We start from the raw sequence: 17140 nt of genomic DNA, 5'->3' as shown, positions 1-17140 counted from the left end.
AAAATAAGGCAACATATGTGACAGGGCTATATAATTTTTTATATTGTGAAAGAGAAAAAATTGTTTTTAAATGGTGCAAGGACAACATTGTGAAAAATAATTTGACACAAAATAAGGCAACATACAGTAAGAAAGTACAACATATGCAAAAGAACAACAAATAATAAGAAAGGGAAACATGTGCAAAATGGTAACAAATAATAAGAAAGAAAAACATGTATAAAAGGACAATATGCATTTTTACATTGTGAAAGAGCAACATTAATTTTAAATTTACAAAAAGGCAAAAATTTTTTTTGGCTAATAAGAACACATTTTTATCTTGACCAATAAGAAGGTTTCACTAATCAAGTAACTAGAGAAGAAGAACATATTTTTTTACAATGTGAAAAGGTATATGTTTTTAGTAATTTTGGCATATATTTAGTTATTTCACCCAAAAAAAAGGTTGTATAATATAAAAAATAACTTGAGTAATGTTTTACAATTTTTTTAAAAATAAATTCAATTATAATTTTAAAAATATTTTTTTTCTTATTCAAATTTTTTTAACAAGTCCAATCACCGCTCAGTAAATTTAAATACATCACTATAATTTTTATTTAATATATATATATATATATATATATATATATATATATAGTTAGAGAAAGAGAGAGAGAAAAAGAGATGCTAATGCCACCACAATTGTTTTTATTGCTACCAAAACAATGCATATATTAGAAAGACTAACAATATTTTTTTATTGGAATAAAAAAAATACTCAAAAAATATGTTGAATGTGTGGTAAGTTGTGGTGGCAATAGCACAAACTATGGCGCTATTAGTAATACCCTCTATGTATCTATATATATATATATGTATATGTCTTATCTAAGTCAAACAAATTATCCATTATTGAATACATAAGTCTAGATTTTCAATCTTTAAACCATTGTGAAAACATTCTTTTTCTGTGACTAGAAACAGATTTAATATACCCAACCATGTGTTGTAATATTTCCACAGGCTTACTCCAGTCTACATTATCAATTCTACTCTGACTCGTTTTATTCATAAAAACTATTCAAAATATAAATAAAATAAAATAACCACCGTTATCTGAAGGACTCCTGACACTCCCACGTGAAAAGTAAGTTCTATCAGGGAGCTCACGTCATCGTTACCAGAAGTAGTTCTGATATTGCCTCCTGTTGTGATGTGGAAGTGATGTGGAAGGGCCATTGTTACGGTTACAACTCCCTCTCGCGGCGGAGACGACGACCACCATCGGCAGGCAGCTAAATTTCAACCCGACAGGCAGCTAAATTTCTCGTTGCAGGGCTTCGCAAGTCGATGCAATCTTCGAAGCAAGCGATATACGTCGCATCAACTCTATCACACATGCAGGCCTTTGTGGGTCCCCTTGTTGCCGTAATTTGATGTCCGGCTTGAGAAACCCTAATCTGCAGTTTAGCAGCCATGCCTGTTTTGGAATGCATCCACTCTCTCGGCAGAATCTTGTTTATCGACCAAGCAGACGATCACGTTCGATTGTCGACGGGCCACTGCCCAAAAGCTCTCTTAATGACGCTTGCGAAGAACGTGTATTGATGGCTAGTACTCTGCGTTCAATCTCTTCTGTTTAGGAATCTAGTTGCTAGGAATCATCTGAGGACCAGATTTGCATGGAGAAGCAAAAGGGTTTGAGTGGCTGCCATTGTAAGCAAGTGTCAATGTGGAATGTGATCCTGGTGTGGGCTTGCTTGCTGTCCCTCGTTAGAGCGGAGTACAACTGCAGCATGCCAAATGTCATCAAAGAATTCAACTTCGATTTCTTGAGAACATTCCAGAAAACGTCTCTGGTGGTGAGAACAACTACTTTCGACGCACCAGATAAACAACTAAGCTACACCATGGTGAGCAAAGACACAAATCGGAAAATTACCATGTGGGCATGGTGCACCCTGAACGATACGCAAAAAATGTGCGAGGTGAGTTTGACTTTACCTTCAGAATTCAATTTGTAAATGCAGTTTGCTGAGGTTTATATGGTGGCAAATGAGTTGAAAGTGAAGTCAGTAGAATGTGTTCGGTGCTACCACCGTTCTGAAAAGATTTTTGGGCGTCTTTGTTGAGAACTGGACCTGGCCAGGTATAGTTTTCACCAGGAGCACCCAGAAATCTGCTCTGAACAGCAGTAAGTTGACCCCCTCATTTCAACTCATCTGTGTGAAATGCCAAAGTGAAATTCCTTAGAGAAAGTAGTCAAATGTAACAGCATGTGCCTCATTTCAGTGGGTTTTGGTAGCTGAGCCAGAAGAAAATCAAATTCTTCGCCACATTTCATAGCAGCTAGAGTTGATTTGTCTTGTGGTGCGTGCAGAGTTGTCTAAACGCTATAATCAGAAGCATTTATGAATTGTGCTGTGAAGAATCTGGCTGCTGGGGTGGAATTAACCTCCGCTCTGAGTGCTCATTTCGCTACAATGCAAGTGATTACGTAATACCCGACTGGACGGATGAAGCTGATAAAGAGACAGTTTGGGGGGACGTAGATCTGCCATGGTCAGGAGCTAATACCATCATCCAAAGTCACAAACACTTTTCCTTCACCCTAACAGTAACGCTTTACTATGCTTTTTCACAGAATGTGAAATCAGCCTCTCGCTTTTAACTGGTTGAAACATCCGCACTGGCAACTTATTAGAGCTGCCAGATAATAATAAACCTCAATAAGATACAAAATAGATTGCAAAAGTCTATCCTAGTAAACTCTGAAAGTGCACTTTGTCATCTAAAAAAAATGAACCAGACAGTTTCCCAATCCAAATCATCTGTGAACTCTCCAATGACCAGGAGCTCTAACCAATGAGAACGCAGAGGCTTAACTCATGCAAGACGATTCATCGAAGGTGATTAACGGATCATTTGACAGCCATTCATGAAACATAAAGACTCTCGACCACAAGTCTCATATTCCAAGACCTCATCACCTTCTTGGGTAAACAAGTGATACCAAAAGCCTAAAATAGTTCACTTGCTTCCATCCACATTCTGAGTCAGCTAGACACCAACGCAAGGATCATTTGCTTTAACACGAAATACAAGTTATGCATCACGAATGGCGATAGCGCAATTCTAAAAGAATCAGAGTTTAAATTACCTTACAGCTAAAAGCACTACAGCTTTAACCAGGGCACTACATTGTAAACAATTGCTGAGGTGGAATTTAGGCTACGCCAACCTACTGCCGGTCATAATATGGGACCAATTCCTGTGCATAGGGACCAATTCCTGTATCTTAAAACAGTATTGCCACTTGAGCTAAGGCAGATCACAGCCTTGAGTACAAGTTTAATGACGTGAGATTTGGATTGAAGTACGGATGTACTGGCAATCGCTTAGAGATACTATCAACGTTAATGCAGCAACATAGGTCAGAATCTGCAGGCATATATATATATATATATGGGATAAATGAAGTTACTTACGCCCCATAGCTGCACTGAGCCTTTCAATCTGCATGCCAACACAGATTTACTTCTGTTCAGAGCAGCAAGAGATTTATGTTTCTTACATAACTAAGTGCAAAATAATCTATCGATACCATACTTATCAGAATGTGAAAGTAGATGCTGAAGCAAAATCGCTAAAATCTAGACATCAGAATCCAAATCAGTGAAAAAATAGTCTTATCTACATGAGTAGTTGCAGAATCAAGGGCATCACAAAACTGCGGCAATTTTGGATCAACTCGGAAAATTTACCTGTCCCACCAACATATCAATCTGTTCTCGATACATGTGTTTAACATCTACCAAATCAGCTCTGAGCTCCTCCACCTGCAACAAATACAAGATGAATTGTATCCGTAAGACATAAAATGCAGTTTAAGCGCTTCCAATGATACTTTTATTCTTTCTAAATGAAGATTATTTAGCTACTGTCAAAATCCTGAGCCATAAAAGTAAAGAGGAGCAAAGCGGTGAAGGAAAGAAAGTTTGAAGAATAATCTAAAAGTAACCTCTTCATCACGCTCTCCCATGAGCTCCAAGGCTGATGTGTGCCTGCGGCGCAAAGACTCTAGCTCAGCCCGCATACCAGGCAACAAACTGGCCTCAGCTCTCAATTGCTCACACTGTCAAACCCACATAAGAGAAGGTCAGGTCACACAGCAATTATACCTCACAGGTTTGGTGTACTACAATGCACAAATTAAGAAACAAAGGTTTATAAGACAGGGAACTAATAATAAGATATGCACACATACTCTTACACTTCAGTCACAATCTCAGAAAGAGTTTACTTAGTGAGCTTAATTTCAGGGCGCCACTTTGTGGCAGGAACTTTGAATGTTCGTGTTATGTAGAATATCTGAGAACTAACCAATGAATTACAAATTGACTGTATGGCAGCTCACAGATTCCTTACATCCTAAGCTTTAATACATTCTCTGTTTAGAGGATAGACCTATCCTTAGGAGAAAACCATCAGTAATCATCACAGACCGACATGAAAAGTAAAGAAAAATAATGAGAGATTATGTGCCACCACCATCAACAAAGTGAAACCTTGTCACATCGACTGTGCTAGCAAATCACATTATGGATATATGGAAATGCACTGAGAAACAGAGCAGCAGAGAATAAACATGACAAACACAATGATTACGAAACATGGCAGCACCTGAGTAGTCGCATGAACTAACTCTTCAGCTAACGAGTCCCGAGTCAACTCCAGAGCAGCCTGTTAATCCAAAATACGACACAGGATGATCCAAAGTTCAATTGATTGCTATCAATTCAAGAACGAGAACAAAAATAACGACAAGATTAGTTCACTAGAACAAAAAAGAATGCACTGCAATTAGCATATCTGATTAAACTCGGATGTATCTAACCAAAAACATTGATGTATGGGCATACCAATCGAGAAGCATAAGAGGCCACTTCTCCTTCTTTCTGACGTAGATGACTTTCAAGCTGTTCGTACGTGAACTTCCCAAATTGAATTGCTGGGGAGGGAGGACGATCACTAAAACTGAATCTGCCACTATGTCTATCACTATGCCCAATATACTTGTCTTGAGGTGTGTCGAATGAGGTCTGTAATAGAAGACTCTCCTCCATGCTTCCCTGACTACTCATGCTGGGCCACCGTTTTAAACCCTTTCCTGAAAGGCCGATTCCGTTACTAAGTGATTAGTAAACTATTTTAAACTAAATGAAAGCAATGAAAATTCAAAGCTTTCAGCACAAGCAGTCCTTGATGAGAATCTTTCGATGAATAATAATCAAACAATTAATTAATTAACTACTTTAAATACAAAATGTACACATGGAAGGCAAACTTTAACATCATGCCTGATCTTTTTCTGGAGATAATTCCTCACGGCTGGGGCACCTTAAGCACAAGCTTGGTAATAACATAATGAAGAAGAAAAGAGTAAGGAACACACCAGGATCGTTGGGTTGAGCGGCTGCAACAGCTTTCTCTGCAGCTGCTCGACCCTCCGCTCTAATGCGTTTCTCGTATTCTGCCAGTGCTGCTCGCTCTTGCTCTATTTCCTGAAAAAATAATAATACAAAAACGATTCATTTTATAAGAGCCCGTAGCTCTGGACTCTACCTATTCGCAAAATGAAAGATTAGCAATAACCTGTAAAAACTCGATTAAAAGCACTATGTCAACTGCAGTGGATACCACGTCCAAGCACAAGAACAAGAATTGAACATTTTAATGTATTAGTGCAAAGTGCGTGCGTGCGGCAAAGACGTGCAAGAAATTTATGACTAACCACAAGATTAACTCTATATCGAGCAGCACATCAGTAATACCTGTTCAAGAGCCTCCCTACGAGCTTTCTCTTCATTGAGCTCAGTCTTATATTGCTTGCGAATTGCTTTGAGTTCTTCCTCAAGCTGACGAGCACGGCCTTCATGAGTGGCAGCAGCCTCTGTGGCAGCCAGATATTCTTGACGATTTTCAGATGCCCGTTGCCTCTCTTTCTCCAAAGTGCGTTGAAGCTGCGCTTGTTCTGCTCTCACACAGCTTACCTGCGTTATGCCCACAAAAACGTTAAGTTCCAACTGAAATGGAGAAAATTAATTCCTAATTTTATTTTCCAGACAGACTGCAATGACTCACCTAAAGAACCAACAAGAGGACACTATTCAGACCAAGGAGCTACAAATCTCCCAACTCTCAATGTATAAGACTTTTCTGAAAACATGCCACATTGAAGAAAGGTTGCAGAGTCACGAAGTGAAGAGCAAACATACGAGGATAACAAAAACAAAAAACCAAAAAACGGAGAAAAGCGAACGGTTGCCATTATTTCCAGAGAGCAACATAAACCTGAGCTTCCATTACAGCCATTCGTGATAAGGTTTGATTGAGACGCTCATTAGTCACTCTCTCCTTCTCCTGGGCTGCTGCAGCTTTGGCTTCTGCTTGCTGCAATTCCATCAAAATTCGAAATTTCCAGTGAATATGAAGGCACTTAATACACATCACAGATCCACCAGCGAGAGAGTGTACGCATGATAATTTCAGTACAGTTGAAGACAAGGAAACTTGACCAAAAATCTTCACTAGTAAATGATGGGTAGCATTAAAAACGTGTAGAAGAGTTGGCTTGCCTGAAGGCGGGAATTCAATGACCGTTCCACACCATTCCATGTCTCTGTGCGCATTGTCATTGATTCCTGTATGCATTTCGTGTTCCACATAACGATTCGTCAGCGTAAACACCTATTAAACAAGTACAACTTGGAGGTATAGGCCAGACGCCTGCTACAATTGCTTGCATAATACATGCTTGCAATCCTAACAACTTACAATTTTCAGCCTTCTAAACATGCAAGACTCCCCATTGTCCATGTATAAGACAGAAATAGGTGGCTACTTGGTCCAGCATAATCAAGGACCAAGGGCTGATTTCTTTATCTACAAGTTCCTCTCAAGAAAAGGTATAAACACATACCTGCAGTGCTTCAATATGTCTGAGAAGAGGTCGGGTGGATTCTGGCATGCGCGAACTGAGATCTTCATATCGTGCCTCAGCAGCCTACATTAACCTTGAAATTTAATATCCAGCCAGCAGTAATCACTGTAGAAAAAAACAAAAATAGAAATAGAAAGGAAGCAAATCGGTACCAATTACAAGAAAACATTCTACCATGAACCAGGCGTAGCTACTAAAGAAGGCATTATAGAACTTCCAAGACACAGGGATACTTGACACAGTCCAAAAATAGTTTGGGGATTCAAGTCACCTGACAACGCTTCTCAAGATCCTCAATATCATTTCGAAATGTGTCCTCTCGGAATGCAGCCTGTTGTGTAAAATATCAACAATTAAAATCGAATAATAATTCGGTAAATACCAACAAAATTAAACATCACCCTTGGTGACGGCTGAAACTGAAGGAAGCTACTCTTCATGGTACATAAAAATCATTGAATTCAATAATCTACCATAATACCGTTTGGGACGTAACGATGTATGACTACCGAGTTGCTTTGCAGATGGTAACCACATGTGGTGCATTTTTTCTCCTGGTCTTAAAGAATAATGGCTTTCTCATTATAAGATGAAATATAAGAATTCCCAGAAAAACTCGATTGTAAGCACTACTCAAAAAATACGAGCCACACGCAAGCAAAACTATAATAACATAGATAATGCTATAAGACAAGAATTGAACCTGTTGCTCAGTGCGTGTTAGAGCCTGACGAAGCTCATCAATGTTCTGCACAAGGGTTGCTTCTCGCTCACTAGCTTCTTTCAACCGCCTATCTAGATCTGCTCGGGCTTCATAATCAACTCGAGCCTCGGCTAATGCTGCAGCTTCCCTAGCTTCATTAAGAGCAGTGGTATAAAACTCCTTCTGGGCAGCCAGCTCAGTCTGGCCCTTTTCCACAGCATCTTGCAGGGCTTTCTCAGTGGCTGCCTTGTCCTTCCTCATGCTCTCCACCTTCGCCTCCTCTACCTACGAAAATAGATTCAATTGCGATTGTTATAAGTTCTGGAATTGTTCAGAATTGCATCAAACACCAACCAAATATAGCTCCTGGTCATTCTAAAGCACCTCAACAATTTGTAAAATTATATATTCCAGAGGTCAAACTTGATTGCAACATGATTGAATATGAAATAAGCATGTAACTGAATTCAAGCTTTGAAACCACGACCCAACATTCCAACAGCAAATGTCCATAAACAACGCAATTGCTTTAACTCGGAAAAAAAACAAGCATAATTCTATGAGCAAAATTATGGGGCACAGAACGGTGAAAGAAAAAAATGTTTTTCTTTGTTGAAACTTACCTGAAGTTTAGAGGATAACCGATTCTTCTCCTCCTCCAGCTCCCGAACCTGAGCACGGAGCTTCTTTACTGTCCCTTCTATTGCTGCCTGCTTTTTGGACAACTCTTCACCTGTACAGAGCAGACGGCATAAGCACAAACATCAGGATCACAAGAGTTAACAGATCGTAACTGTGTACGTATTTAAGAGAATCGTTACTAGAGTGCAAAGAGATATGTTATGATAGAATAACCTTCAGCCATGACTGCCTTAATAATTTCGTCTTTTTCTTTTAACAACATTGAGGAATCGCTTTTCCGGTTCTGCTCCCTCCGCAGCATATCTCTTTCCTTTGTCAGTGCATACACCTGCAAAGCAACCATAAAAATGAGCAATTTCTTCACGTTCAAGAGGCCCAGCATTCGTAAGCAAAAAGAAAATAGAGTTGCTTCCGATGCCACACGCCAGGAAATGAGAATCACATGAAACTTAGCAAGTTAAAAGAAACAGTGGTCAAATGACTAAGGTAACTCCAGATTGGTGCACTGGTCTATAAGTTTAGGTCCTGTCAGACTGATCAATTAGCCACATATTTCTATGGCCACTTCTTATGAAGATAACAGAGACCAGTACCTATAGCATGTCTACATTGTACTAACAGTCCCTCCTGTCTTGAAGAACCCAATTGAATACTTTGTTCTCAACAAGAAACTAAACTGTTAAGTTAAACCTCCAAACAAAAGACTTATCACACTGGGCATTTCACAAACCATCTGTAAAAAGAATAATAGATCAATACATTTCAGCATTCCTGCGTTCTGATATTTGAGGCAACTGTGCTAGTGAAGGTTCTAACTTACCTTGCGTTCTGCAGAACTTATTCGCTGTTGATACTCTTCTCGCAATACATCTAAATCTGCTTCATTTGACTTCTTCTGTTTCATTTGCAAACACAAACCCACACAAACCTCCTCCATTAATTCCTTATAACTCATACCAAAAAGAAAGTGAAAGCAATGCTTATCTGTATGAAAAGTTTTACCGCTCAATGAAAGTCCTGATACATCCAAAAAAACCAAGAAAAAATACATTCCTGTGTCTTAAAACTTCCTCCCACTTGCAAAATCCAATAAGATATAGAAAGATGGCACCATACAGCAATTTGAGCACACAGTTTAAAAACTGTCAGCGAGCAATTCACCATTTAGCTACACCCACAAATGTGCCAAAACATTGCACCTAGGCAAAATGCAACTAAAGAGTTGGTGCAATTAGAGATGACTCAACTAAGTGAATGTTGCAATCATTTGCCTCCCACTTATTTTCGGATATTAAACTCGTTAGAAAACACCGCTAACGCTAATGAAGATGCTGCTCACTTCCATCTAGTGACACAAGTGCGAATTAAAGCTTCCAAACTATTTCAAGCAGTTGATTAAGATCTAGTGCAAACGAGCCTTTTTTTCATAAAAAGGGTTGGTCTTAAGTGTCCGTGCATTGTTAACTCACAACTCGAAAGATCCTAAATCAGCAGTTACCTTGAGCTCCTCAAGCGAAGATTTCAGTTCTTCATTCTCTACCATAAGCCTTGAAATCTCGTCCGCTTTTGACTGCCAAAAATTGAACACTTGGTAGGTCATGACATCGTTACGTTCCAAACATTAGAAGAAGCATATTCGACCTAAAATTCTGAAAGAGATTTTGCTGCACTCCGCAGCGAAATACCAAAACCGACATCCTTGAACCATATTGATCCTATAACACTAATCGGGCTCCATAATCCAGCTACTACTTGAGTAAGATTCTAAAAGCTTACAAAATAATCTTAACACCAAAAGCAATTTCTATTCTCTAGAGTTGGACGATAAGGTACCTGAGCTTGTCTCGCTGCACCTAAAAGAGCAGCTTCCATCATTTTCAACTCCTTTTGCGCCTTATCATCTCCCTGCATAGATGTATCGACAATGGGACTAGGATTCTCGACGATATCCTTAGATCGTAACGAATCCATTTCTGCTGCATGCGTTCCGCTGCTCGTTTCAACAGTTTCAGAGGAGGGAGGAGCAACCAAAGCAGAACTTGACTGATCCTTTGACGGTACTTGCACATCATTGTCAAATACGTGTACCTCACTAACACCATTGCCAAGATCCTCGGCTTTTTCCACTACAATCTCCGATACTTCTGTCCGTTGTTCAGACGACTTTTCCTCGGCCTCAGTATTCGATGATTCCTCCTTATGGACAATGCCATCTGTTACAGAGTGTTCAACTTCGTCGTCACTACCTGGTCTATTTTCCCTCACGCTGGAAATCAACGCTTCCTTTCCAGAAATGCCAGCTTCTGTTGACGAGTCCGGCAGAGTCGAAGATTGTGTTTCGACCACGTGAGGCCAAGCATCCAACGACCCAACCTCCGTCGCACGAACACCAGCTTCCACAGAACTGCCACCTTTATCCTTGTTTTCAAGTAACTCGGTTGTGACGACTTTACTAGATTGGCGCGACAATTCTGGCTTCAAACCGCTGTCAAAATGCGAGGGCGTACTCTCAGACGCTGCCGATGTTCCAAGAATTGTCTCAGACGTCTTGGACAAAATCGAAGGGGGAATAAACGACTGGAACACACTAGCAGCCCTTTCTCCCGCCGGTTGAGCTTTTCCACAAAGAAATAATGCAATGTATTCACAATGCGTCAGCTCACTTGAAATCTCATCCTATCACAACTACAATACCCTAAATCCCACCATTAACACAACCAAACAAACACGTAGATCTGGACTCAAAATCCCAAATCTGCTCATCAAGCTTCAGCTCTCAATGGTCCCCAGCATCACACCCTACCAGAAACCACGCCCCAGACAAACAACCCTTTATTACGTATAAGAAAACAGGAATCCGCGACACGTACCATCGCGACCACTGCCCTCCACACTCTCAAACCCCAGAGCCGAATCGAAATTCTTCTCAATGTTCTTCACACTCTCGCTCAGCTTCGTAACCGCGCCTGCAAAGTCGCTCACCGTGAAATTACCCAGCCACGCCATAGCTCCCCCTCCTAATCCCTACACTCCCTCTTACTCTGCTTCCCGGCTCCGGATAAACACTCTTACACCGCTCAACCCCAATCACCTCCACCCTCGCGCAACCCTCAAATCGCCATCACCAGCTTCACCCTCTCCATCCACCGCATCAAATCCTCTCCAAGGTCTCATCTCTCATCTCCTCCCTCCCTCCTTGTCCCCCCCTCCTCGCAAATCCCTCGTCTCCCCTGTTCCTGCTCCTCCTCACCGCAGCTCCAAGCTCCCAACAATCTCTACCACTTCACACAAACTCCCCTCCCGCGAGTAATCGTCTCCGATCGCGCCTCCCGATTACCGATTAGCGGCATCGACAAGGAGTGCCGTGCGCGTAGGGTTGCGATGCGAGAGGTTAGTCCAAGGCCAGTTCCGAGTTACGAGTTACAAAGCTTCAATGCATTATGCAAACAGCGGACAGCAAGGCTTGCGAGGAAGTGCGAGAGCAAGGCGGAGCTGAGCAGACAAAGGCAATGGCCATCACCGTCAGCTTTCTAATCTACCCCGTCTAGTCTCCGCTAAGCATCTGATTAGTGCATGATTAATTGTGAGAAACGGGATCAATCCAATTGGTAGCTGATTGGTATTCATATATGGTGTATCATATATACTTCGTACGCCCTTTGTATTTTGGTGATGCTGCCCTTCAGTGGATCTGTGGCTGTGGTCCCTGCAAGTTGCGGGCTGGGCAGTCAAGTGCGGTCAGACATAGAAAAAACTTTCAACCGCTAGATGAATTCTACGTAGACTCAAAAATAAGTTCTCATTTTTTCCATTTTCAAAAATGTATTGCTCATCACTAGATATTAAAGCAATAGCTTGATTTGAAATAATTTGAAGGATTGATGAATGTGATAGTCTTAAATATTCATAAATAGAGTAACTTTAAAATTATGCTAACAGTTTAACATATAGCAAAAACACATTAAGTGGCTGTAGAGAGATATATATATATATATATATATATATATAAGTAATTTTTACTTTTAGAATTTTTAGGTTTTAAACTATATCTATATAAATTAATAAAAAAAGAAATATAATGAACCTAATTTAGCCTATATTTAATAAGAATCTTTGTTGTTGTATAAACAAAGATCATTATACACAACACATTGAGTCCTACAAATCAATCATAAAATATGTAATTTAAACCAAATACAAATGCACATCTAATACACTGTCAAGGAAAGATTAGAAATCTATACCAAATTAAGTCAAGCTATCTCTCACACCACAAAGGAAAATTCAAGAATGCAAGTGTGAAATAAGAGAAACTCTAAAGCTTTACTAAAATGGCTAAAACACCATATCTAAGCAAACCCTTATAACAAGTTCTTTTACTTTCAAAATTACTCATAAGACTTGATTTGACAAGAATGTTAAGTCAAGAATTTTTTTCCACTTATGTAGTCAAATCTTAATTGACATAAATAAAATCAATTAATGAAAAAACTATTAATGGATGAAGAACTACTAACCAAATTATACAACATATATTTGATAGGATTTGGCTCTTGATGCCATATTTTGTGATATTTGTTATGTAAACAAAGATTATTACATACAATATATCAAGTGCTATAAACCAATTATAAAGTAACTAATTTAAATCAAATATAAGTGCACACCTAAAACACTCTCAAGTACCCTTTCTAGTTGATTAGAATCCCTCCAATCAATTAGGACCACAAAACATACATCATTGAAGATAAATACCACAATTATATTACTACCAAATTATACTCCTTCAAACTAGTATTATAGCAATTAGACTATTGAAATATAAGACATACACAATAGAAGAAATCTTTAATCCTTATCAAGAGATGAGGCACGGCTAGAAGACTTCTTACAACAAGGACAAATCCAATCTCTTGATGAGAGAGTCAAAAAAAAGATATGTCAAATATGCCATATGCCACCCATGTTGGCAATGATTATACAAAAGTATGGTAGCAGTCATTTTCTTTTTACCGCATATAAAACAAAGAAGACCAATTGGCACAACTATCAATTTAGAATGTATTAAGTCATGAATAGAAAGATGACAAGAAACACAATTCTTTAAATGCTTCCAATATTCTTATCCATCTTTGTCTTCCAACAACAAAATACTACTAGGCAATACATTCTTTATATATAGAATTTTGCACCGTGCCTTAATATCAAGTATTCTAGGCACTTTACATTATAAATATACATAATTTCTTTTAGAGAATTTTTACAATGAAGGTCAATAAGTTCCACTATAGATGCAAGCATATCATAAAAAATCGTAATATTGAGCAATACATAAGTTCTCCATAGCCATAGGTAGAGCTTATTGAAAGAACTTTACTTGGTCATGTAGATATTGAGCCTAAATATCAAGATCATCTACGTCCAGAATTGGAGTTAGATTCTTACATATTGAGTTAGGTAGAATTGGCTCTTATCCATATAACAACTGATAAGGATTATAAGATATCTAAGATGCTTATCTATTAAAGCAATAATTTATCGCAATCTATGACAATATTAAGTTTCAATCATAATGGTTGCCATAAAGTAATTGTCACGGATATAGAAATACAGACTCGAGATCTAACAAGAAGTTCAAGAAGAATTGGCAAGAACTAGATTAATCAAATGAATACAAGAATAACACGAGAGAGGTGAGCTAGAGCTCCAAGAGATGTGTTGTCGAGATTGAAGAACTCTTCAGCCTCGATTCCAATATATACTCCTATTTAGGAAGCTTCTCAAATAACTTCTATCAACTAGGAAGCTTCTAGAAGGTTCTAGAGACTTGCTTCTAGAAGGTTCTAGAAACTTATCTCTAGAAGGTTCTAAGGACTATTTCCCTAACATCTTCTACCAAGTAAGAAGCTTCTAGAAGGTTCCAGAGACCTGCTTCTAGAAGGTTCTAAAAACTTGTCTCTAGAAGGTTCTAAAGACTATGTCCCTAACATCACCCCCTCCTTTAGCTTCGAAGTCTCTGAGAAGCAATGTTGTTGTTAATCAGTACCAACGCAAGAAAATGAAGATCTATCGCATAACGTCTGCTATGAACTCCAACTGTTGTTCACGAGGCAAGTAGTTCATCAGTCCTTGAAGCCAACGGTAGTGGCCTACTCCTTCATTTTCTGACCAAGCATGAACTTCTGTGTCTTCATTGTGAAATTGTCCTGTAAATATGCCTTTTGGCTCACCATCATAAGCAGGCTCGGACTCAAATACAATCACCAGTGATCTGTTACTCGGTATCCTCCGTCGTCATCGTGGTGTAGGCGGTTCTTCATCTTGAGGTCGCCTTCGTGAGCTAGTCGGTTGAGATAATCTGACTGGTATAGTATCTATCTCTTAGCTATCCATATCACAAGACCAAACTATGGCTACTGAAAAAAATCTATTTTATCTTGGAAAAAATAACTACATCAACTACGAATTTTGGTGGTGCTCTACCCCTTTCTTATATTCTTAGGTGAGCAAGCTTCAGAAGGAAGCTATCATCAAACCGGCTTAGGTTTATGAGGATGTTGTTGATGAAACTCTTGTACCTTTTGCGGCGCATTGGCGAGATTTTTAACTGGCTCCCACGTTTGCTCATTAGTGTCGTAGCGGCACCAATGAACAAGATACTCCAACTTATCCCACCTTCGCCGTGAATCCAACACCTTTTCAACCTCATATTCATCGTGGTTCTCAATCTCAATACTAGGTGGCGGACATTGCACTCTTTCAAGAAAAGACGACTCTTGATAAGGCTCCAACAGAGAAATATGAAAACCTGGATGTACCTTCATAGAAGCCAATAATTCCAGACGGTACGCCACTGGATTGTTTTGCTTCTAGATGATAAATGGTCCCAATCTTCGATAGTCCAACTTATCACATCGTTGCTTGGTCTTGATATTCTGTCGAAGAAGCCATGCTTTATCTCCAATTTTGAAAGTAGGTGCTTGATTTCGAAATCTATCTGCAAACGCCTTGTGAATTCTTGAGCGGATTGTAATTGAAGCTTCAATGTATTTTGAAGCTCTAATAGTTGTTTCGCAAATCCTTCAGCTGCTGGATTGTTATTTGTTGTCGAACTCAATAAATCAAGCTTCGGTTGATACCCATAGTTGGAAAAGAATGGTGTTTGTTGAGTCGACGCATAAAGGGTTTTGTTATATGCAAACTCGGCTAGCAGTAGATATGTAGTCCAATCGTCTTGCTGATAGTTGATGCTGCATCGTAAGTACTGCTCCAAGACTTGGTTCACCCGTTCCGTTTGGCCATCAGTTTGAGGATGAAAAGCTGAAGAAAGTTTGATATCCACCTTCAATATTCCAAAGAGAGATCTCCAAAACTTTGACACGAATTGGGTACCTCGATCAAATATGATATCATCTGGTAGTCCATGATATCGATACACATTATGTCACGGCCATAATCATGTAAGCTAATAATTACATATAGAAATAGATAGAAGTAAGTAAAAGTAGATAAAAGTAAGTTAATTCTATAATATTTAATATAGAAGTTTCCTAGAAACTTCCTAGATGCTACTTTGACTTCATAGGTGTCTTTAATTGACTTTTTGGATTAGAAACGTGGTCAACAAGTTGGCCATGTGCCACACATGTTGTTAGCTTGAAGATCAAGCTAACTATGTACCTCACACGTAGAAAAACTTGCCTTGTAAGTCAAGGCATGTGTCCTACAAAGTCAACACATATTGCAGGTCCTATAGAACGTCGCCACGTAGCCCTTAGTTAGATAGTATATATAGAGACAAGAGTAAAGGCTTCTTCACTCTTGTCAACTCCTTTCTTGCTCCTAGTCCAAGTTCAAGAGTCTTTAGTTTCTTGTCTTCTGGCAATAGCCATTCCAGTTTCCTTTTAATATACATACTTGTTTATATTTTGATTTATTATATCGAGATAGCCTTTTTGTGTATATTTTCCCTCATCGAGTCTTTGTCCTTGACAGATTGACAAGAGTACACTTACAATATCAAAGCTTTGTTTTTCTTGAGTAAGAGTGGATTACCCCTTTCTCTTGACAAGACATATGCGTATTAGAAGTTTGCGGATTAGCCACTTCTAAACTGATATTGTTCTTAGTATCTTCTTTGTTATCAAGTCTTTCTTTTCTTTTGTCTTGAACAGTATCAAACAAATTTTTCTTCTTAGTGTCATTATGGCAGAGCTTGTTGAAATGAAGAGTGCAATGGCACAAATGCAAGAGCAAATGAGGGAGTTAATGCTTGCGATGCATCAACTCAATTCACCAACACAGGAAAGAACAAGAATAGCAGAAAGTGGAGATATAGAGATGATCGGAGCTGCTTCAACATCTACAACAAATCACGTTCCTTCTCCAATTGTACAACACCCTGTAAGCACTAGAGAACCAAGAATTGCCTTACCCGAGAAATTTGATGGTACGAGATCAAAGTTTCGAGGGTTCATCAATCAAGTACAATTGGCAATTGAACTTCAACCGCAAAGCTATCCAACTCCAGGATCACAAGTCAGGTTTATTGGCACTCTACTTTCTGGTTCTGTATTATCGTGGTTTTCGTCTTTTCTTGAACAACGAAATCCAATATTGGACAATTTGAAAGCTTTTTTGGCAGAGTTTCAATCTATGTATGGTGAACACGATGCAACTCGTGTTGCAACAAATAAGATCCAAATTCTGCGACAAGAAAATTGCTCAGTAACAGTATATGCTTCACAATTTCGACAACTTGCAATTGACATCAAGTGGGATGATGCTGCACTTATCAGTCAATTTTT

The 17140-nt window shown here is 39.0% G+C and overlaps 2 protein-coding genes across 5 annotated transcripts; one reads left to right on the top strand and one right to left on the bottom strand.

The window, feature by feature from the left end:
- The first annotated feature begins 1003 nt into the window (after positions 1 to 1003).
- Positions 1004 to 5627, top strand: LOC112289751 (uncharacterized). 4 transcript variants are annotated; one of them, XR_016505702.1, is made up of 4 exons: positions 1004 to 1973; positions 2366 to 2547; positions 2839 to 4143; positions 4405 to 5627. XR_016505702.1 is itself a non-coding variant. In XM_073537778.2 (3 exons), exons 1-3 carry the CDS (start codon positions 1668 to 1670, stop codon positions 2852 to 2854), a joined length of 504 nt encoding a protein of 167 aa, XP_073393879.1. In that variant the 5' UTR covers positions 1004 to 1667; the 3' UTR covers positions 2855 to 5627. The 4 variants fall into 4 exon arrangements, 2 of the variants coding, with proteins under 2 accessions (XP_073393879.1, XP_024391027.1); XR_016505701.1 differs by having other exon boundaries at positions 4398 to 5627; XM_073537778.2 differs by having other exon boundaries at positions 2839 to 5627.
- Positions 3049 to 11907, bottom strand: LOC112289750 (golgin candidate 5). Its single transcript, XM_024535258.3, has 18 exons — positions 11204 to 11907; positions 10167 to 10948; positions 9832 to 9903; positions 9154 to 9228; positions 8547 to 8661; positions 8315 to 8424; positions 7692 to 7976; positions 7260 to 7319; positions 6968 to 7051; positions 6624 to 6689; positions 6340 to 6438; positions 5820 to 6038; positions 5441 to 5549; positions 4908 to 5155; positions 4669 to 4728; positions 4007 to 4120; positions 3750 to 3824; positions 3049 to 3501 (listed from the first exon to the last, which is right to left on the bottom strand). Exons 1-18 carry the CDS (start codon positions 11337 to 11339, stop codon positions 3466 to 3468), a joined length of 2745 nt encoding a protein of 914 aa, XP_024391026.1. The 5' UTR covers positions 11340 to 11907; the 3' UTR covers positions 3049 to 3465.
- Positions 11908 to 17140: the final 5233 nt, after the last annotated feature.

This window comes from Physcomitrium patens, chromosome 12, assembly GCF_059467195.1.
Source record: "Physcomitrium patens ecotype Gransden chromosome 12, ASM5946719v1, whole genome shotgun sequence".
NCBI classification, from domain to species: domain Eukaryota; kingdom Viridiplantae; phylum Streptophyta; class Bryopsida; order Funariales; family Funariaceae; genus Physcomitrium; species Physcomitrium patens.
The sequence above is the reverse complement of the archived record's forward strand: the minus strand, read 5'-3'. Positions and strand labels throughout refer to the sequence as shown.